The sequence below is a fragment of the Conger conger genome, chromosome 2, assembly GCF_963514075.1.
Source record: "Conger conger chromosome 2, fConCon1.1, whole genome shotgun sequence".
In the NCBI taxonomy this organism is placed as follows: Eukaryota; Metazoa; Chordata; class Actinopteri; order Anguilliformes; family Congridae; genus Conger; species Conger conger.
Window position 1 is genome coordinate 55,138,046 of NC_083761.1, and position 22,024 is coordinate 55,160,069.

At 40.3% G+C, this 22,024-nt stretch overlaps 2 protein-coding genes across 5 annotated transcripts; one reads left to right on the forward strand and one right to left on the reverse strand.

Moving 5' to 3' along the window:
* Positions 1-605: 605 nt before the first annotated feature.
* Positions 606-5,289, forward strand: LOC133119240 (stannin-like). 2 transcript variants are annotated; one of them, XM_061229764.1, is made up of 2 exons: positions 606-693; positions 3,285-5,289. In XM_061229764.1, exon 2 carries the CDS (start codon positions 3,379-3,381, stop codon positions 3,640-3,642), a length of 264 nt encoding a protein of 87 aa, XP_061085748.1. In that variant the 5' UTR covers positions 606-693; positions 3,285-3,378; the 3' UTR covers positions 3,643-5,289. The 2 variants fall into 2 exon arrangements, with proteins under 2 accessions (XP_061085748.1, XP_061085742.1); XM_061229758.1 differs by having other exon boundaries at positions 621-911.
* Positions 5,290-5,390: 101 nt separating this feature from the next.
* txndc11 (thioredoxin domain containing 11) lies at positions 5,391-21,411 on the reverse strand. Of its 3 annotated transcripts, none has more exons than XM_061229731.1 (12): positions 21,120-21,411; positions 19,935-20,151; positions 17,831-17,928; positions 16,668-16,797; positions 15,353-15,446; positions 13,325-13,437; positions 12,303-12,503; positions 10,439-11,090; positions 10,023-10,165; positions 8,590-8,702; positions 7,756-7,836; positions 5,391-6,200 (listed from the first exon to the last, which is right to left on the reverse strand). In XM_061229731.1, exons 1-12 carry the CDS (start codon positions 21,242-21,244, stop codon positions 5,699-5,701), a joined length of 2,469 nt encoding a protein of 822 aa, XP_061085715.1. In that variant the 5' UTR covers positions 21,245-21,411; the 3' UTR covers positions 5,391-5,698. The 3 variants fall into 3 exon arrangements, with proteins under 3 accessions (XP_061085715.1, XP_061085732.1, XP_061085723.1); XM_061229748.1 differs by having other exon boundaries at positions 6,058-7,324; XM_061229739.1 differs by having other exon boundaries at positions 6,058-7,327.
* Positions 21,412-22,024: the final 613 nt, after the last annotated feature.

A 22,024-nucleotide genomic window follows, 5' to 3' on the forward strand; every position in this document is an offset into this window, starting at 1 on the left:
TCTTTTGTGAGTTCCTTGATGAGTTGCTGATGGGCCGGTGACTCCTGGAAAGATTCACCACTTTCCCAAGTGTTCTCCATTTAGAGATAATGGCTCACACTGAGGTTTGGTGGTGTCTCCTTAGAAACTGGCATGCAGTATTTCAACAATGTTTTTCTCATTTCCTTTTGTCGTTTCATACACTCTAAAAGAAAAGGGTTCTAATATGAACCCTGTGATTCCATAGAAGAACCCTATTTATTTAAAGCTGTCAATTTCATTTGGTGTATTGAGTAACTAAGGGGGAATTACTTTTTCATATGATATGGGTGTTTCTTAACTTTAATTAAGATTAAATATATATTACATGTGATTTGTGTTTACTCTGTTTCCTTTTGTCTAACATTACATTATGTCTAAAGATCTGAAACCATTCAGTGTGACAAGTATGCAGTAATAGAGATAATCAGGAAGGCGCAGACTTCTTCACGGTACTGCATTGAGTCTTGATGATACGGTAACCCACCCACGCTTATCTGCCAGGTTTTGCTGTCAAATGGCCCATAAAATTTCATTGGCCATTGGGCTGAATTTATACATGATCTCATTTCCTGTGATTATGTTAATATGCTGCTGCCAAGTCTTGCGTACAATCACACTTCGACGCCACAGACCAAGGGGAGGGTTGTTGATAGAAGAAGCCAAGGCATGAAGGTATCGTCTGCGAAAGTGTTGACGATAGAAACGTATGCTATTTTATGGATTACAATCAGCCGACTTCATAATGGTCCTATAAAATACAACGCATTTCATGCTTAGATAAATTCATTATCTTACCAGTCTGTGTGAGGGAAATATTGGCTATATCAGTATTCGGCAAAACCGTTTCCTAAGCTGCACTCTTCTGGTACTAAAAAAGAAACCATAACATGGTGAGCATTTAATTTTAAGCTGCGATGTATTGCAGTGTTCTTTGCTCTTGCTCTTTATTTCTATTTTCTATTTACGTATTTCGTCAGATGCTGCACCGACATAAACACTGAACCCGGTCGGCCTTTGTGGTAGGCTACTCCATTGTTTTTTCTTGCCAGTTCTGATTTGGTAGCAACTACATTGAGAGCCTATTCATATTCACGGGGCTTTTGACACTGGCTATAGACTATAGTGTAGCTACATTTCTGTACTGTTGCAACTGCAATTAAAAACGGCAGTCAAACCGAGGGAGTGTCATTTAATGCACTGTAAAAATGCTCATGTCAAGTTCGTTATGTTGAGTGCGTACCATGTCCGATTCGCTGGCCAGCAACAGTGATAGATGATTGTAATGCTATGCAAGTTCCTGTTAGCGCGACACACTTTCTAGTCAAACAAAATAATTTCAGTTTCCTACTTTCTGTACAATGTGTGATGTACCTTAGCCAGTAGGTTTGTCAGCTTTTTAAGTTTCACATGGTAGCCCATCCCCAATTAAATTTGCAATGCTATTTAATTTCCATAAATCAGACAAACATACGCATTGTTGTGTTATTTAAATATCTTGGTAGGTACTGGTGTTCATAATCACGTATATCTTAACAGATGCTCCAGGACCTGTAGAATCTTTCATATTTAAAAAAACCACCCGGCATATTTAAAAATGCATGCCATCTAATCCTACATCAATTTCACCTTTCTTCCCTCCATTGGAATTGCATGGTACAGCATGTGGTGAAACTTATGTAGGAATAGATCCCAGTAATTTTAAATAGGGCGGGTGGTCTTTATTCAGCAGTCAAAATTCAGCAGGTCCGGAGCACCTGTTAAGATAGATTTGATCATGGACACCAGTATGTACAGCCCAGTGACATAGTTGCTTGTTTGAGGCAATTGTACTGCCCTTAGCCTATTGTATAGCCTATGCCCTTATGAAACAAATATTCGCATGTGAATTCAACATTTTCTCATGTGCCATTTTCTTAATGAAAATATCTAGACATGGCACATCATGTGAACTAGACAAGGCTTTTTCACGTATCAATGGAAATTTCCACATGCAAAACATGAAATTCTACATTTCCATGCATTATATGTGACTCACTTTTTCAATTGTGAACATGGGATTATTTTTATATTCCACATGTGCAGCCTACTTTTGGACACATTTAACATACTTATTTAAATACTGTTTAGGGACTTTGAATGAGGCCCTTTTTCTTATTTTATTTTTTATTTTTATTTTTTTTACCTGCAGTTCACATTTCTTGTGATACCGGCATTTATTCTTCATCATAAAGCTATCCTCCCTTGGCACAAAAGCCAGTCAGCCAACAATGGCTTCAGAAAGCATTCAGGCCCCCTTTCTGCACACTTAGTGTTGTAGATTTAATTGAAAATGTATTAAAGAAATTCTTTTAGCAAATTCATTAAAAATAAACACACTGAAATCTCCATAAGTATTTAGACCCTTTGCTATGGCACTCCAAATTGTGGTCAGGTGCATCCTGTTTGTTTTAATTATCCTTGAGACATGTCTGGAACTTGATTGGAGTCCACTTGTGGCAAATTGAATTGATTGGGAATGAGTTTAGAAAGGCGCACACACCTGTGTACATAAGGTCCCACAATTCACACTGCATGTCAGGAAAAAAAAAAAAAAGTCCAAGGAACTCTCTGTAGATTTAAGCAAGGTGAGGCATAGATCAGGCCAAAGTTATAAAACCATTTCTAAAGCTTCAAGTGTTTCCAGGAGCACAGTGGCCTCAATAATTGTGAAATGGAAGGAGTTTGGAACTACCAGGGCTCTTGCTAGAGTTGGTTGTCGGCCAAACTGAGTAACCGGGCAAGAAGGGCCTTGGTCAGGGAAGTCGGAATAAAGTGTGCAAAAAGTGAAGAGGTCTGAATACTTTCTGAAGCCACTGTATATTCTGTAATTCTGAAGTTTTGGATGATGACTCAATACTGTAGGCTACATTGAGGTTATTTGTAGGCATACACATTTTTAGAATACTGGCAAATGCTAGAAGAAACAAAATGCGACAAAATAGTATAGATTCTGGAAGGCGCTGGCATCAAGATTTCAGGCCTTATCAGTTGTATCAATGCAATGTTTGGTGGCCTTTGTTGTGCTTGTGTTTCATTCCAATTTTTTAAGTTTCCCATGATTTTCAACAATGTGACTTCAGCCAAATTTTTCCATGACAAACACCCTTAGTGATGACATGACTTCTGAAATAGTCCATCCTCCCCCACTGTTGAATGCAGTGAAATTATGGATTTCAGCTAATGTGTTTTTTTTTTTTTTGTTTGTTTTTCTAACTGTTGTGTAGGCTTCACGACAGGACCTGTAAGAAGCAAGAGTCAGCTAGCCCTTTGAGACCACACGATCCAGCACATCCCAGTAATATCTGTATCTGTCCAGTCATGTCTATTATGGACCACAGTCCTACCACTGGGGTGGTGACGGTCATTGTCATACTCATTGCAATCGCTGCCCTGGGTGCCCTCATCCTGGGGTGTTGGTGCTACCTTCGCCTGCAGCGCATTGGTCAATCAGAGGATGAGGAGAGCATTGTGGGAGAAGGCGAGACGAAGGAGCCCTTCCTGTTGGTGCAGTACTCTGCCAAGGGCCCTCGGGTGGAGCACAAGACCAAGCTCACGCCCAGCAGTGCTGAAAGCCACCGCTAACCCAGTCCACCTGAAAAACACAGGTCCACGTGCACACACGACAAGAACTGTTTTTCCACATTTCATTGTAAACCGTCCTCTCAGGTCCTTTGTATGTGTTCTGTATTGAGCAGCACTAGGTGAGTTAATTTGCGTTTTCACATCTCACCCTCCCAAGTAAATGGGAACGATGCTTTCTTGGGGTAGAAGTACCTCTGAAACGACTGCATGCACTGAACAACCCTATATTTCACAGTGCTATCTTTACTTTTCATGGTTTCTTTTATAATTTTTACATTTTATAGTATATGAAGCTCTGTCTGTAAATTCAATCTGTATCATAATCTTTCAAAATCCTTCATTCTTGCATCTAAAGCAAAGATAATGTGAATTCAGTTGTGTTATGTCCACATTGAATCAAAGCAAAAGCACTTTTTAAAGAAGTGGAGGTCCGAATTGATGTTGCACAACTTACCTGGACAATATGAAGGTCTTTATAAGGCTATTATGAGGGGACCTTGGTGTGAAGAAAGGTTTCTTGATTACAGTATGGTATGGCAACTGGCACATCCTGTTTGAATTGACTCCAGATGGCTCATTCTGGGTTTGTGTATGTGATAAAATATCTTGGGAGACCAAATGTTCAAATCCAAGAGTTGTCTTCAGGGCGAAACATATCCTATGTAAGTACAGGAACATGGACACTTTGAGCTACACAGTCGAATTTCACGTGTCGCTGCGTTCTAAAAATCTGAGACCTGAAATTCTTAAGGCAACACAAACACAAGCTGCAATGTCGAGCGTCACAGTGAGGGCAAAAACAGGATGAAGTCTTCAATTTGTGCTTTCTTCCACTCAAGACTCGGGTTTATTACCTCTACCTTGACATAACGCACGTTCAGTATGTACAACCGCAATGCATCGTCCTACCGTTGTCATATGCCTTTGTGTACTTGCGTAGGCTATGTTTCATTCCTTACGTGTAAAAACAAGTCAACGACAAACTAATGAGGGATTTTCACGTTTCTGTTTCAAGCAGTGCAAGAATATCCAGAAGGTTTGTCATTTGCTGAAGCAGAGCTGGTTCTTTTTTGTTTTGAACTGTACAGCTAACCTGAAAGTATTGCTTTGTTATATTTAAAATATAATTGTTCACAGGGTGTGGTATTTATTACTTTCTTGGCTACTATCCATTTGTAAGCTAGAGAAGACGAATCGATGAGGAAATTTATTTTTATACGGCACTATGGCAAGATTGTTCATTTATCAAATTCCTGTTTCCCCATGTAAACCCTTGCAATGGTGAAGGAATGCAAGCCAAATTGAATGTTTGACACTAGTCACACATTTATGATTATTGTACGGTATCACCTGCCAGATTTACATCGATGGGTCCATGAATTTTAACTTTTTGGCATTAAGCTATCGTGTGGCTGGTGGAAGCTGCATTGAAGACTTTCTGGGGATTTGCTGTTTTACTCCTGGAAGCCAGCATGTTTTACTATGTGCCAATAACTGTCCTGCAGCTGACATCAACCAGTTCCCTTTTTTACGCAAAAAACAGATATTGTTGCAAAAGTATATGTAATGTCCATGTTATCTCCATTTTCATGATGTACTGGGTATTGTTAATAAAACTGGACAATAATTTACTTTCCCTAAAATTAAGTTTTGCAACCGCCTTCTGTGATCCTTCTTAATGTCTGCATAAATTTAGCCTATTTGTGTCTAACATCTACGCCATTTCACTTCACCAAATAACTCTGGTGTAAATTAAATTAAACACAGTTTAATCCATAAAACTCTGTGCAATATCATTTTTGTAAACAATGTAGCATCTTTTTGTTCTTCATACCTGAATACTCACATAAGAACATATGCTTAGTGATTTCCAAACATTTTTGTAAAAATAGATTTGTTAATTTTACAAAGAGAAAAAAAAAAAAAACATTCAAAAGTTTTTGGAAGGAAACGACTCGCAACTCGCAATCAAACAGACAGACATTTTCCAAATGTGTACATCTCAGGTGTCGAAAGGCCCGTCATTTAAAAAAGTGGGTTTGGCCCCCAGCGGCCCTCAGGAGCGGCCGTGGTTCTCGGCGTCTGGCTCGGCCCTCACCCCCATGAAGCCCTGCTCCGCGCCGGGGCCCGGCTGGGCCTTCTCCTTAACGGAAGCCAGCAGGACTTTGAGCAGAGTGTTCTCCGCGAGCAGGCTCTCGGAGGCCTCGGCCAGAGCCTGCAGCTTTCCCACCGTGTCCGTCAGCTGCTGGCTCTTCTCCTGGTAGAGCACCTCCAGGCGCCGGCCCTGCTGCTGCAGCTCCACGTTGCGCGTCTCCAGGGTCTGAGCGTGGAGCGAGAGCCGCCTCTTCTCCTGGCCCAGCAGGGCCAGCTGCTGAGACAGCTGCTCCCGCGCCCGCTGCAGCAGCCGGGCCTCCCCCTGCAGCCTCCGCAGCTCCTCCTCCAGGAGGCCAGTGCGAGCCCCCTCGCGCTGCGGGAGGCTGGAGTGCCGCAGGACGAAGCGCACGAGGTTCGGCAGGGTGACACGGAGGTCCTCCGGGAACTTCACGCTCAAGTGCTTCCTGTGCAAGGACAGCGTGTAAATTCAGTTCAGCTCGCCCCAAGCAAATGTGCAATGTTCCATTATAGACATCACACCCAAATGGCTTTATGGAAGAGGAAGATTGAAATTGCAACATCCTGGCTCATGATTTGACTGAACAGTAAGTACAGTCTCTGTTTTGTAATGAAAGTATTTCACATCTAGTACAAATCAATAGCTACAGTAAGGAAGTGAACTACACCTTATCAGCTCACTGCTGTGGCATCAGCGTACCAGGGTGGCAAATTAACACCAGCCACTAGCTGCTAAAAATGTATTTGTGGCTGGTAAGTCTACCAGCCACTTTGGCAGGAAGCCATCCATCACTTTGCGGTCCTGTTCTATTCTAGATACCAAGTGGTCTGGTGAAATGGTGAAACTGGCTGATGATAGTGGATGAAAAATTTTGTCATCATCGAAGATGTATGGACACGGAACAGACAGGATGAATCTGTCCATGGGGCCAGCCTCTTGCACTGCCATTCACCACCAAGCATTCAGTCACCTGGCCTCTGACATTTTATCAGCTGCATTGCACAGCTGCATTTTGTAATCCTACCCTCAAATGTTGGAATAGAACACGCATGTTCCATTTTGAGCGAGAAGTCAACCACTTGACAAGAACTGAGTCAGATTCTTAAATCAGACATTTCACCATTTCCTTACTCCTCCACATCATGGGCTCTAGTTTCTAAGCAACACAGGCACAATCGAGTTCACACTAATCTGGAAAAGTTAACATTTCCATTTTAGTCAGTGTAGCAGACATTTCACAAACGGTGTGATTCTCAATCACACAGTTCAGTTTTTTATTTATTATTTATGAGAATGCCATTCACTCCAGGTAATTCAATCAAAGATAACATTCCCAGCGATTCATAGTGTCTGCTTTGCTAGATTACATGTACTGTATCTGGCTTGGGAACGACCAATTATTTTATGAAGCCTTGATAACCGTAATAAAACAGGTAGGTTCATTGATAACACATTCTTATGACAATCCAACAAGACACAAGGGATGGGATAAAAAAAAACAAAAAACATGCAAACAACCAGCAAAAATGGGCAAGCAGCAGGCAAACAACCAGCTTCAGGAACTTCACTCTGCTTTAAAATACAGAAAGATTGCATATTATGTTAGAATGTCTTTTGTCCAAACTGCATGGAATAGCACCATTCACAAGAGTTTAAGTAAGCCTATAGTCTCTGTTTTTTGTTGCTTATTTCTCAACCTCATAATGGCTTCCTTTCATTGGCAGAATTCTGGTCCTCATGTTGACAGATGGCAATAACACTCCACAAGCAATCAAAAGCCTATAATTAACAATAGATACTGGAAGTTTCTTATACCTGCACTAATAAGAAAAAATACTAATCCAAATTGCCTACACTTTAATCCATACATTCATCTTGAATTACAAGATTCTACACTGTGGATGTACCCAATCTAGCCACAAAGAATGGACCAAATCCCTTGTGTAGACTAGAGTGCGCTTCACTTTCACCAGGAAATGCCTAAATCTGGAGAACCTTACCTTTCCCTGGGAAAAAAGAGAAGTGTGGGGAAGTGGTCAACCATGAATTCCCATGGAAGGTCATTCCGGGCAGCATTAACCCTAGAACAGCGTCATTATAGAAAAATAAATTACTTTATCACTTCATGATTCCATCTGAGAATTCACCAGTACTTAAAATGTGGGGTGCTATGCGTGAAATTACACAAAATAGGTAATCAGTGTAACAAATTTATTTGTGGCAAATATGTCCTATGGATAACTGAGAGAATAAAAGAGAGCCAACATATTTTTTGCTATTATATTTCCAACATCAGTTATTCAGGAGTTCTCATCCAATTAAATGTTGGAATTTCCCTTTAACCTAGATGTCCATCAGAGAATGACTCTGCCTTTTACACTGAATGAATGATTGAGTGGATGATTATATGGCAAGTCTGAGAAAGTCAGTTTGGACTTTCAATCCAGTGATACCTTCCCCAGGATGGAAGGGCACCTTCCTTTAATGAGTGTCATGAGATCATACCACGGCAAGTAAGGACCAGTACAGTACAGTACACTCAGGAATTGGATTCAGTTACACACTAAGTCCAGAGGGAAGATCTTTCCTGCTGTGTCACAAACATAAACTCCAATAACAACCTGCTTTTCCCAGGAGGTCCACCACGTAAATCCTAACCAAGCAGCCTTGCTATCAACAGGCGGTACTCACACTCATTAGATACTCGACTGTAGCTTTCTGTAAGTCACTTTGGCTGAAAGCATCTTTCAAATGACTAAATTGTTCATTGTAGTTTTAAAAGCAGACTGAATATTAATGGCACGACAAAATCCTGGTGGTTCCACACCACTTACCTGGCAACAGTGATCTTGCCATTCCCCTGGAAAAGGCGAGCGATCTGGATGATGATATGGTTGAGGGCTGAGCAAAACCCACACCAGTGTGTGTAGTAGAACAGGAGGACGTCCTGAGAAGCACAGGGGGCACACACACCAGAGATTAGAGATGCCTTTAAATCACATTATGAAAGACACACGTTTCATACATTTTATTATGGTGACAATGCATCCTTTTTAAAAACAATATTTATATTCCTGAGTGAAATCCTGTCACACACACACACCTTCCCCCAGTGCTAAGTCAGAGAGAAGGAAGGCCCACCAACAACTGATCTCATGTCATTCCAAGAAGAATGCAAATCAAGAACGCACAGTGCTACTGCATTGATTATTATTTCCTTGTGTATTTTAATGAAATATGAAGTCTCAAAATATAAAAGACGGGGAGGATATAGTAGGTTTATGCTCATGAATTCCACTTTTACTTCAATGTAAAAAAAAAAAAGAAGAGAATAAATGAACTGAAAACAATGTCAAATCGAGTATAAGATAAGATAAAGATATAAGATAAAGGTATAAGATATCCTTTGGAATTAGTGGCTAGTCTGGCACTGTTCAGCAGCATCAGACAAGGTCTTCATTTCCAAAAGCAAGAGGGAGGAAAGTCTTCCACTTTTAGCAAAGTTGCAGCACTCAATATACTGACCACTTTACAGTCTTAAATACAAAAATCTCCTGGTGAAATAACAACATTAAAGCCCAAATGGACATCTTGTTCTGTCCACCTTCATTACACAATGTACTTTCTAACAGCAACATTTTTTTGCTTTGTTATATTACACAACTAACCCCTTCACAAGAGTCATAGGATGTGCAGTATCAGTGTCACGTGGTAAGGAACCACCTGCATGTGCAATGGCACACATTATGAAGGAAATGATGCAAATACTGCAAAATACTTTTTGACCACAATGGAAACTGTGATGACACATTGGCTACATTCAGTCAGTTTATGTGAATATCGTTGCACTGGTACACTTGAGTTGACCGGAATTACATTTACACACGACCGAGAAGTTGTACAAGGTTCATTCTTATGGATTTGCACATTTGAACCCAGGCACTTTGTGTAGACAGCCACATTTGAACAAACAAGGAGCTAATGTGTGTGAGCATAACTAGTTTTCAACTGCGGTTCGGGTACACGCTACAGACTAACCAATTCCACGCGATAGTGAATTCCTGAATTTGTCAGGTGCTGACTTTGGTTGTAGAATGCGGTTTTTGCACTTTCACCATCAAACTGTGTTTGAACGCAACAACACAAAGCACTTTGCTGTGGAGTGATAACCACATTTAGCTGCAGTGCGAACATAGACCGCCTGTATATTATAGTACACATCGTCTGAGAGAAGGAGGAGACAGGAAAATACACAGAGATGGATCACCTTCTCAGGGTCCATGACTATGCTGAGGAATGAGGCTGTCGTCACTTCTCTGATTAAGGAGTCCGGGGACTTTGGCACAGAAGCACCAACCAGGTGCCTTTTCAGAGGACTATAAGGAACGCTGTAGTTCCAGATGAATTGCTCTGAAATGCAAAAAGGAAAGTGAGAAAGAAAGAAAAGAGGTTTGCTCCTCATCAAAATGCACACGCACACACCTGACAGGCCTCACAAATACGAGCTGCACAAATATAATCTTTGGCCACATTCAAACACAAACCACCCATACCACTGCAAGACGTTACGATACAATTAGATGCTAATAACACAAATACAGTGCATTCAAACCGTAATAGCATAACGATCCTTTCCAAAACCCAACACGCAGCTACAAAATCAGTTACTAACAAATGACCTACCCAAGGTCTCCTTGAGACTTTCCCTGTGGTCAAGAACGTAGTGCACTTCATCCGGCAGATTCACAATAGCAGCAAACTCAGCCTGGCGGACATTGTCTCGCGCCCCCAGCCTCGCTGCAAACGTCCAGTGCAGGTGAGAGTCCAGCAGGTAAAACCTCAGAGTCTTATTAGTCCTGCACTTAAGCCCTGTGATATTGGCGGCCTGGGCGCCAGAGGCCTGCGGAGGAGGCTCTCGAGGGGCCGGCGGGGAGACGACCTTCGGCCCGACGGTCTTACAGCAGGCGCTGAAGCGGCTGGAGGGGCTGTAGGAATGGACCACGTTGCTGCAGGCCGTGCCGCGGGCCAGCAGGCGGGCGAAAGCGCTCCGTTTGAGGTAGAAGGAGTCCAGTGCGGCCTTCATGCGGTGGAAGGGGCAGTGTGGGGACCGGGCAGCGCCGGGCTGCCCCGGGGGGGACCGGGCAAGGCAGAGCTCACACACGTTGCGCGTATGTGAGACGGTGTCGAGGCAGGGAAGGACCACCGTGTTGCAGCAGTGGGTGCCGGCGACGGCCAGCCTTCCGCTCAGCTGCCACAAGCCATCCCAGGAAGTGTGTCCACTCTCCCACCAATCGCTGTCGTTGCAGGTGTGGTACTGCAGGGCTATGTCTGCAATCTGAGAACAGGAGACCATGGTAGAATTCAACTGACAGAATAAGTGCATTGACCAGATTTACTGTGAATTGAAGAATATGCCTCCCAACTATATAATCTTGATACGGTTATACAACAGTCCACAGAAAGAACATGCAAGGATGTAAAATGGGGGAAGATAAAAAATATTTGCAAATATTCTTTAAATACATTTTTTTCTATTGAGATTTAATTTTATTAATACTTGTTTACTATTATGACAGGGAATAACTAAACAAATAAAAATATATAGTAATATAATATAATAGTAGCATCCAACCATGACGGGATGATTCTGTATTTTACGGGATGGCAACATTTTATCAAGATAGATTAGCTACCCAGCTAAATTGTTCTCAGAGTTGTTGCCATACAGGCTAGAGGAAATGTTGTAACATTGATAAAACATTCCAGTGAATTTGTGAGAACATTTTGTGTTAGCTGGGTAGTCCTACTCTCCACAGTCACAATTCATGGACAAGCTGACTATACTTCAGTTTGCAGTGGCTGCGACATCGCTAAAGACTACAGCAAGTATGATATTGTAGCAGTCTACTTGATAGCAATTTGACTAAAAAACTAAAAAACATCATTGTCCTGGTGTTATGTTCATTCATGCACATTAATTTAGAACTATAATTAACTTTTTGTCAGCGCTACTTAATAGTGGGGCGTTATGGAAAAATAATACACCCCTCCCAACCAATCAGAACCGCGTATTTAGCCAAACCACTGTATAAAGGAAAACAAGGCACACGTGTCAAGAACAGGCCTTCCATAGCTTCAGTCCCCAATTCTGAACACACAGTTAAGTTTCTTGGCATCTACTGGGTCTAGAAATATTAAACACTATGACATTGCTCCGAATGGTGTTTCACACACATAACTTCATGACAAATTGTGTGTGTGAAAACACATAATTTGGTCACATCATTTCCCCTGCTACTGCTACTCTGCAAGGACAGTTTGTTGCTATGAGGGTATACTACCAGTACTATATTGCAGTTATCATAAAGTTTGTCAAAGTGGCCTGAGAACTAGTCGCAACAAATAGGTGAGCACACCCATCACATGTGCTTGATATACAACAGTAGTATGGAGAGGCTGTTATTTAAAGGTTTTGTCAGTACTTAAAGGGACTGACAAAAGGCACGGAGAGCAGGCCTGGCGAAAGGCCAATAGGAAGCCAGCTGACCTGCTGCACGAGGGGCTGACTTGGGGCCAAGGGGTCAAAGGGCAGGAAGAAGAGCAGCGCGGCGCCCTTGCCCAGCTCCTGCTCCATCAGCCTGCTCTTGCCTCCATGGGGCTGCAGCCAGCGCAGTATTGTCTCCCTGTGCTCGTACGCCCAGCCGCAGATATTCTCCGACGTAAAGTTCTGCTCTGCCCGCGGGAAAATCTGCAGGTAACCGGAGAAATATTTCAACCTGTCACATAATATAAAATAATGATAACAGGCCACTCAGCCCAGCAATGCTCCCCTTTCCCCACCACTAAAGTGTACCTAATGCTTAGTTTACCTAAAAGCACTCCCAGTGTTTCTGCCTCCACTACATGTCCTGGCAAGCTATACCACGCAGAGACCACTGTCCATGTGAAAAAAGATTTCCTAATGTCTGTGCGGAATTTATCCTTAGCTAATTTCCATCTATGCTCTTTCTGCTAATTGAACTCAACCTGAAGAACCTCCTGTAGTTCAGTTTGTTAATCCCTTTAATGAATTTAAAAGCCACACCCAAATTTTCCATTTACTAAGATTCAAGAGATTAAGCTAAGCAATATGTTTACAGGTGACACAATAAGCATTGGTTGTTGGATAAAAAAAATGATCAAACTAACCTGATACAAATATGTCAGTATTAAAATGGGCTTCCATCTTGTTTAAACTGCTCATATATCTCTAGCATGCAGAGATCTTTTAAATATTTAGACAGCAGTTTAAAACAGCATATCCCCTGTATTTCATGATCTGTCTATCTAGTCACTTCAAATGGCAACTCCATGTTCATGTATCCAATTCAAAACAAACTAAATATTGTTCTCTAAATACATTTTTTATGAGACACCGCAATAAGAATTAAATGCAGCCATTTCTCCCAAAGGAATCTTTAGCAGCTACAGACAAGCACTTCGAAATAAAAAATGTCAGCTATATCCAGAGCGCATCCAGCTGCCAGTGGAAAACATGATGTAGCAGCATGATGCAAGTTGCACATTCACCAGAGACTTGTTGAAGTGTCGGTGCATGTAGACCGCCTCATCCTCCTGCAGTGAGATTGCCTCTGCCACGTGCTTGTTCGTTACCACTCCAAATCTAACACCACCTCGGTAATCTGTACACAGGTTATATGGAAGAAATTAAACATGCCCCAACACCATTTACATTTTGGTAGCATTCCATTTAATGGAGTCATTGTATCCAACATATTGTGTAAATTTATAAATAACTGCATTAAATCTATTTTTCCCTTCATTTAGCTTGCTGTTAGTCCCACAGTATATAAGACACATAATGTGCCTGGTCAGAAACATGAATGGTAGATTTTCTTAAACATTAGACAGTAGAACTTTTTCCATGAAAGAATTATATCGCTACAATTTGATGCGCAAAAGAAATCTATTGCGACAACGCTAATGTAAAACAACTTAATAGCGCATCATATGCTAGACTAATTTCTTCGCTAGAGGTGGAGGATTAGAGTAGATATAATTCAATTTAGTGGAATGGAAATGCTTGTAGCGATATAAGAGCGGATGTCGCAATTGAAACAAGCCGCTCTTCATTCGGAATTCCGCTGTTTGCTTGAGGCAGGTACTCGAAGTAGGTACTCTAAGTAATTGGACAGTGGAAACGGTATTTCTGAGGTCATTTGCCAGTGAAAAAGCGATAGTTAATACACCGTTACTGGTTTAACTTATCATTAGGTCTAATACGTTAGATTTCTACGAATGAATAGCACAGCTTCATAACGTTACTCGTTAGCAAACGTAATGATTTCAGTACGATTCATGCATGCGCATGAGCAGGGCATTATTACGTCAAGTTAATGCGCTACCACCATATTCTATTAATGGAAACCATTCAGAGAAATATTAAATCGCGACAAAGTTAAGCGATACAGGCACTTATTCACAAGAAAATGTAATGGATAAGGGGCTAGTAAGAAGTAATAAACTAGATCAACTTGCCTGATAATGATGCAAGTTATCATGTATTATCCATGTATGATAAGTCATCCACGTATATTAATCCAGTAAAGGAAATTGACTTGAGACTTTCCTCCCTTAGAGCTTATTTTAGAGCCAGCCTGGAGATAGCATTTCAGAGCCTTGACAATGCATTTCCCTTCAATTCATCACTAATCACCAGCTTCCTGCCCGTGGAATATTTCTCTCTACCGCTGTTCTATATTTGGACACAAAAACATCGTTCACCGAATTAGAAGTAGTGTTTTATGCGAGTCTAAGCGCAATATGATATGAGTTTGATATAATTCTGTCATTTTTTCAGTTTAGCCAATTGTTCATCATTTGTCTGAGATGAATAATTAAAAAATAGTAAGGCCCTCTGTGAGAACGGAATGTGAAATGCACAGTGATGACCAGTATAAAGTACAAAGTTGCAAAAATATCAATGCATTCCTGCAAAATAAATCATGCAATACATCCCCCTATTTCGACGCAGACTCAAAACCCACCTTTTCAAACTCTACCTTAGTCCTCCCTCCTGATTTCCCCCGCCCCTCCTTTCTGATATCCCTATCCTTGTCTAACCCCCCCAAAAAAAAAGAAAAAAAAAGAAAATTGCACTTATGATGACGACTATGTTTAGAACAGCATTCCATGTGTATTTTCCTAGTTCTGGATGTGATGCTTTGACTTGTGGTAGAACCTATGCACTTGTAAATCACATTGGATTAAAAGCATCTGCCAAATGACAAAAATGTAAATGTAAATGTAGATAGTCAGAAAACAGCCTACAGTACATTTACAAGCTACTGTATACGTTTGATGACTAAAGTAATTCAACTGAGCAAAGCGGTAAACTCAGCAATGAGGTCTCATTATAATTTTTGGAAGGCATTAGGAAGTTATGGTATATGATATTACTCCTAAAAGTGCAAATTGTGAAACTTGTCAAGGCCTGTTCTCAATGAATTCTCATCGTAGCAAGTGTGTCTCATAGTTTCCCCACACAGAGTAAATAGCCTCCATGCTCACTGGGTCAGATCCAGTGACTTGGCTTACCCCTCTTCAGGGCCTGCAGGGCTGAAGTGAGAAATATCATATATCCAGGAGGCTGTGGTGAAGCGTTGAACTCAAAATACCCTATTACTCCAGGCTGGGGAGGGAGAGAGGGCGAGAGACTACATCAGATGTACATACCCGACACGTGGAACACAATATGCATGTCATGTCACTGTTAAATGTGGTAAGTGATATATACAACTAAGAACCAAAAAGACCATTATAGTTCCGATAAATATTCAATACACATTTAGCAGACTGGAAATATTCTGGATTTTGTTTATTTAACCAAGGACTACAATCCTGGTTGAATGGTTGTGCCATGCAATGTATTATAAGAGACTAACAGTTCACTCATACATTTCTATATGTTATAGCCATATTTTACAAGATAATGAGATATTAGGGTGCATGGGTATTAATAAAAAGCGTCCATCTCTGGATTACTTTGTCTTTCCAGGCCAACAGTACTTCATCATTGCAATGTGAAAATGACTCACGGAAACAGCACCAACTTTTTCACAGCCTTAACCATATTAATAGACCACAACTATGTTCGGAGAAATGCTTATATAATGAATATAGAACTAATTGGACATATATGCATCAAAAACCATTTGGTAAATGTAGCCTGACACTTAGTCTGAAATAACGATGCCTATCTAGCCCAACCAGTAAACAAATTATTGCTGTGTTTTAATGCAATTTAATTGGACAAATTAAGTCACTTTTAATGTATAAACAATATGTAAAATGATCACTATATGAAAGTTAATTTTGAAATGAATCACCAATTCATCTGAAAATGTAAACTTTCAGTAAACAGAGACATCTGCTGGTCAAATGTTAAAATCACTTGAAATCAGCAAACCAGTACTAACAGGCCAGTTCACACAAAAATGAAATTAATGTGTTCCCTTGTCTCACTGAAATATGACAAGTTCCCCAAATATTCACTGCAGCAAAAAATTGCCCAACCTCATTCCAGATTAACGGAGTACAGCAAACTTCTGTTGCAAGGAGAATTGTTGTATGTTTTTGAGGGAACACGTGGTGTTTACGTGAAATCATTTATAGGGAACGTAAATATTTTTGGAAACATTATGAATTATGATTACATTATGATTTACTGTGGAAGGTTTGGATGGTCTGAATAAAGTGACTAAGCTCATTCATAGCCTGGAGGTGCTCAGCAGCCTCCTTTTCATATATATGCACAATTAAGTACACATTCACTACAATATCCAGTCACGTAATGGATGTGTTCACATTTCACATCCTGTTCAATACCAACAATTGGCACAGCAGCCATTACCTCATAACTGGAGAGGAAGTCTTGTAGTACGGCTCGGGATGGAAGGTAAGTGAGTGGGGTGATGACCCTGCGGATAAACCTCTCTAGATAAGCTGCTGTGGAGGGCCCCTTGTACTCAATAGGCCCAAATCTGCAGAGGGAGAAAGATGCCAGATAAATATTAAAAATGATAAAATACAACTAACATCAATCAGTGTGTGGGGGTCGCCATAAAAACCCAGTATGGGCTTAATCTAAACTTCAAAAGTTTAAATTAAGTAATGACACACAAAAAAAAGCAATTAATGAATGCAGGAAAAGATATATACAGTATACAGTATATATATATATATATATATATATATATATATATATATATATATATATATATATATATAATAGGCCCGGTAATGAACTATTCATGGCCCTAATTCACACTGAGAAAAAATTACTGCCTGATCTTTTAAACTCAAGTACAGATCTATGAAATGGGAAAAGGATTGTATTCAACTTTGAAGGTCTTATGTAACTTATTATGAATACAAATTATGCCAAACTATTCAAATCATCCAAAGGCCAGTTCCAGTCCACATACAAAATGTACATTTACAAATAGCCCCTAAGATTAGCAGTTCTATGAGCCATCAAAACTAAATTGGACACTATACATTGAATCAGCCTTAAAGAGTAATTGCACTCACTGTTTCAACCTGGCTTCTCATTTGCATAAAATATTCTCTACCCAATCAGGTGCTGACAGTGATCCCTGTAGTCTAGATCCATAATAGCAGACTTTCCAACTTTGAAAATGAGCTGTAAGAACTAAACTGACAAATTTGTGGGCGTCAACAATTTTCTGACTGGATATCTGATTGACATGTATATGAGGTAGAGGTACCCTGAAAAGGGTAGATTGACATCATGATTGGGCCAGTGTACGGGCATAAAAACAGCAACAAAAATGTTTTTATCTAGAGTGTAATTACCCTATAAAAGCTGAGGCTGATACAAAACAGAAAGCGACAGTTTGCAAGAACAAACAGGCAGTTTGTTTCAATGTGAGGAACATTTTTCTGTGACTCATGGTTAACAATTAAGAATCATTACCTATTGGCAAGCAAACATTTCTCCAGATAGGAAATAATAACATGTAAATTATATTAATAGTCATACTAGTCATGTACCTTCTGTAAAACAGGTGAATAACTGGATACTGATAGAGGTTTTGCTGCTTCCTGCATTTACCATGATGCCACCAGCAGTTGACAGCAATAAACTGCACCTGAAATGCATAGAGAAAAGTGTCATTAAGTGTCATTGTTAAATTAAATAATAGTACCTCAGAGATACAACCCTCAGTAACAGACTGACCGGTTAAGTGAATGAGTATGAATCTGGAAGAAACATCAGCAATTTCACCTTTTCAAGCTCTTTATTATACAATAACTGGAAAGAACACAAAATGATGCCATGGCAAGTATACTAGTTTACTACAAGGCTACTTTATGAATGAAGTGTTGAACTGGTTTGAGGAGAAGCTGGGTGCTATAGTAACAAGTTGCTAAGTACACTGAAATATAAATGCAAAACGTTGCACAAAGTTCTGTGAGCAGACACCTTGTCACAAGACACTTTGTCCCCAAAGCATAAATCAGCCTTAATATTCCACAGCTACTCAGATTAATACCCCAATCAATATAAAAATGTCTCATGTAACCACCTCAGTCAGAACAGACTATCCGATTCCCACTGAAATTTTATTTGGCTTGAAATGGGGCGTAAATGAAGTGTAAACCATAATCCATTCAATAGGAAAGTATAAAACGGACTACTTACTTTGGATTGAAAACATATTCATTTTATGAATGTTAGTTTGAAGGGTACGTTACACTGATTTCAGACGACTCCAAGCATAACTTGTGGAACTGGATCTCTTACAGTCATCTCTTACAATCCTTTTCAGATCCATAAACACTATAAGGACAGCTTTCTCCTACCAGTCTCAGTTTAAACACCTTGCTAAGTTGCCATTGAGGTAAAGCTGCTCTTTTACATGCCGCCTCCTGTTTAATGACCACAGGAGAATTATATTCTGCTAACACTGCTGCCTGATATGTAAGTATCAAATAAAATCTTGTACTCACCACACAAAGCAGATATTTCGCCCATTTATATTTGAAATGTTTACTGCATACTCAATCCCAAGATTGTTCATCACAGGTCAAAAAAGTTATTGCTAGAGCTTGGGGTTCTGCATACGTTTAAATTTTATTCTGATTACATGTATGCGGCAAGTAAATGCAGACCTTAATCAGATCACATTATTCTGCTCGCATGTCAACAGTACGTTTGTTCATTCACAAGCAAAAAGTGACATTTCCTTCAGTAAAACATAATGCATGAAAATACCATGAAATAAGGCAGCTTGTCCAGTCATCTCCTCGTCTCAAATCCAAATGCCTTAAGTATAGTGCAGTCTGTAGGTATCTGGACAGTGATACAATTCCTGTTTTTTTGGCTCTACTCCAGCACATTGGGTTTTTAATTAAATGATGGGGTTAAAGTACACCTGTCAACTTTAATGTGAGGGTAATCTGCATCCAGATTGGGTGATCCATGTCGGAATTGCATCCCTTTATACAGTCTCCTCCTAGTTTAGCGGACCAAAAGTAATTGGACAGTTGGCTACTCAGCAGTTTCGGATATCATTCGGCCTGTCTCAGACTGCTTAATTAGACATAATTATTATTTCTAAGCATCATAATGGCTTTCTTGACTTTCAATGGTAATACTCATGTTGACATAGGGTAATCAAAGACTCCAATGGCAATCAAAATCCTAGAACCAAGACTAGAGAATCAAGCTTTCTTATACCTGCACTAAGCAATTGAATACACCTGATGAATCCAAAACCGCTGAGAAGCCAACTGTCAAATTATTGAAGGGAATATGTATAAAAAGGGATGTAATCCCTATATGGATATTCCTACCCAATATGGATGTAAATACCCTCATATTAAAGGTGAGTGCCTGCATTTCAACATATATCCATTGATTTATTTCAAACCCAAAGTGCTACAGTACAGAGTCAAAAGAACATAAATTGTGCCACTGTCCAAATACTTGCAGACCGCGCTGCATATAGCAAAATGTATATGGGCACTGTGTAATGTACTGAAATCTAACATGTCACCCACTTACAGTATGATGTCACGCAATTTGTGGTGCAGTTTCCCTGTATTTATACATCCCCTGTTCTGTTGCTTTTTCTACGCAGCCCCAGTATACCTCTTTGGACAGCCTCCTAGCAACTTTCTGGACTTCTTCTCTGGCAGTGATAGAATGGGCACACCAAGGGGCATAGAGGAAGATGAGGGAGACCTCAGCCAGGCTCCGCAGCCTCTCCACCTGCTCCAGCTGCCCCAGGAAGAGGTCCACCACTGGGGCATCGTGGGAAAAGAAGCGGACAGGAGGTCGTGCTGGGGCAACCACGTGCTTTGCACGGCTGTGGAGGTAACAAAATTATGCAATGTCTTAGAGTGATCATCACTACTGAGACTGATTCCGTACTAGCTCAATAATTTAATCGGATTGTGTCTGGCTGCCGCATTCGCTCAGAGGTTTTGTTCACTTAAATATCTAGTTCAAAAACAGATGGAAGTATAAGCGACAAGCAGCTATGTAAACTGACAGCTTTCATTTAAGTGTCAATTATTTTATTTCCGAATGAAATGCGCCATCATCAGATATAATTCTAGTCTAAGTTATTAAATCAGTAACTGATGAACGCTTTAGTTCAGAATAACGAATGGCATACATCTTCAACGAACCGTAGGACACGTCAGGCAAATAACTCTTCATAATATTAGTAACGTGACGATTATAATTCTGGTAAAGCTGAAGTTCAGACCGAGCGGCCAGCTAATGTAGATTCGTGTTCATTTATTCGTCTCAAAACAGGTTAAATGAACTAATATGTCTATAAATGTAGAATTTGTTTGAACAAATTGAAAAAAACAAGCACTAGATTATCTAATGCTAGTTAGCTGCATATTCAAATATAACGAAAGTGGGCTCCAGTTGGAAATGTAGCTAACTAAGTAAGCTTTGTTAAACCAGTTGTACAGTTACAGCCCACTGTTGTCTAAATTCAAAAGCTAGCTAGCTGGCCAACTTTCACTCTATTGTCTTGTACCATTATACAAGCAAAGTTAATATTCACTCTTGTAAATAACGAGCTAGGTAACTAGCTATGTAACGTTACATGGGTTCTGCTGTACAGCACCCCTGTTACAGTGAACTAACTTACTATATAATTAGCGAGCTTAGTTGCAAGCTAACTTTAAGTTAGCTATCTGACTTGCAAGGTGAATTGTGTCTGCTGCACAGAACACTAGCTAACAACTGGCTAAACGGGTTGTCTGGGCTTTGATGATAATGTAATTGTATCAACACAAACGGCAGTGGGGTTACCTGCAGGTTAATTTGATAGCGAGGATAAGGAGGCAACTCAGCACTATGGCTCCACACAGAACATCAGGTCTCCGGGCCATCTGATTCACCACCTGCCGGAGAGACACCCGTAACCGGCGCAGCATTACAGATGCTGTCCTGTCCCTCCCATTTATATTCCCAGGTTTACACAGCAAACATACACTCGACCAAGGGGGTGGGATAGAGCCTTGTCATAAATGGGTGAGTTTCAACTGACCCACTTGCTGAGCTCTTTCAAATACACACTAAGCAACCCTCCTTCGCCACGTACTCTGATCACTTCCGCTTTGAACGCCAGGGTAACCGTATTAAGGGACTGTCGCAAAGTGCTCAAAAAAGGAACAACGTAACGTTCGTTTATAAACTCCCAGGGACCGTAGCTAATATGATCATAATTCGGATTATTGGACCTCATGCAAGAACAACTCATACGAACATATTTTATCTTAATGGTATATGCAATTTTTTTAATACATTTTATCAATGGCACTTAATTTTTATAAATGCCAACTGGCTAGGTTGAACTAACTTTAAATGTGGCAAACTGAAACAAATACTACATTTAAAACAAGTATGCAGAAGAGTATCTCTGAACACACAACAGAAGAGCATCTCTGAACCTTGAATTTGATAGACTATAGCAGCAGAAGATAAAGTATAAATCAAAAAGTCTAACAAACGCCTAATAAAGTGGTCACTTAGTGTATATTCCATTTGGAAGCTATTAGTCATACAGTCAGAGCCATAGTACCTACCCATTTCTAACTGGGACCACATTTGGTTTCTTAGTTGGGAAAAGGACAGACTATTGTCAACTTCTTCATGCAATGGAACTCACCAGTGCTGCCCATATGCAAACTTGTTTATAAACCTGCAGCCTGGTA

Bases quoted from the DNA above. Each gene is read 5' to 3' on its own strand.
- LOC133119240 (XM_061229764.1), top strand. From the start codon at position 3,379: ATGTCTATTATGGACCACAGTCCTACCACTGGGGTGGTGACGGTCATT.
- txndc11 (XM_061229731.1), bottom strand. From the start codon at position 21,244: ATGCTGCGCCGGTTACGGGTGTCTCTCCGGCAGGTGGTGAATCAGATG. The intron at 17,929-19,934 runs GTATACTGGGGC...TATGCATTTCAG, and splicing joins CTAGGAGGCTGTCCAAAGAG to GTGCAGTTTATTGCTGTCAA. The intron at 12,504-13,324 runs GTGAATGTGCAA...GGTTACCTGCAG, and splicing joins GACACTTCAACAAGTCTCTG to ATTTTCCCGCGGGCAGAGCA.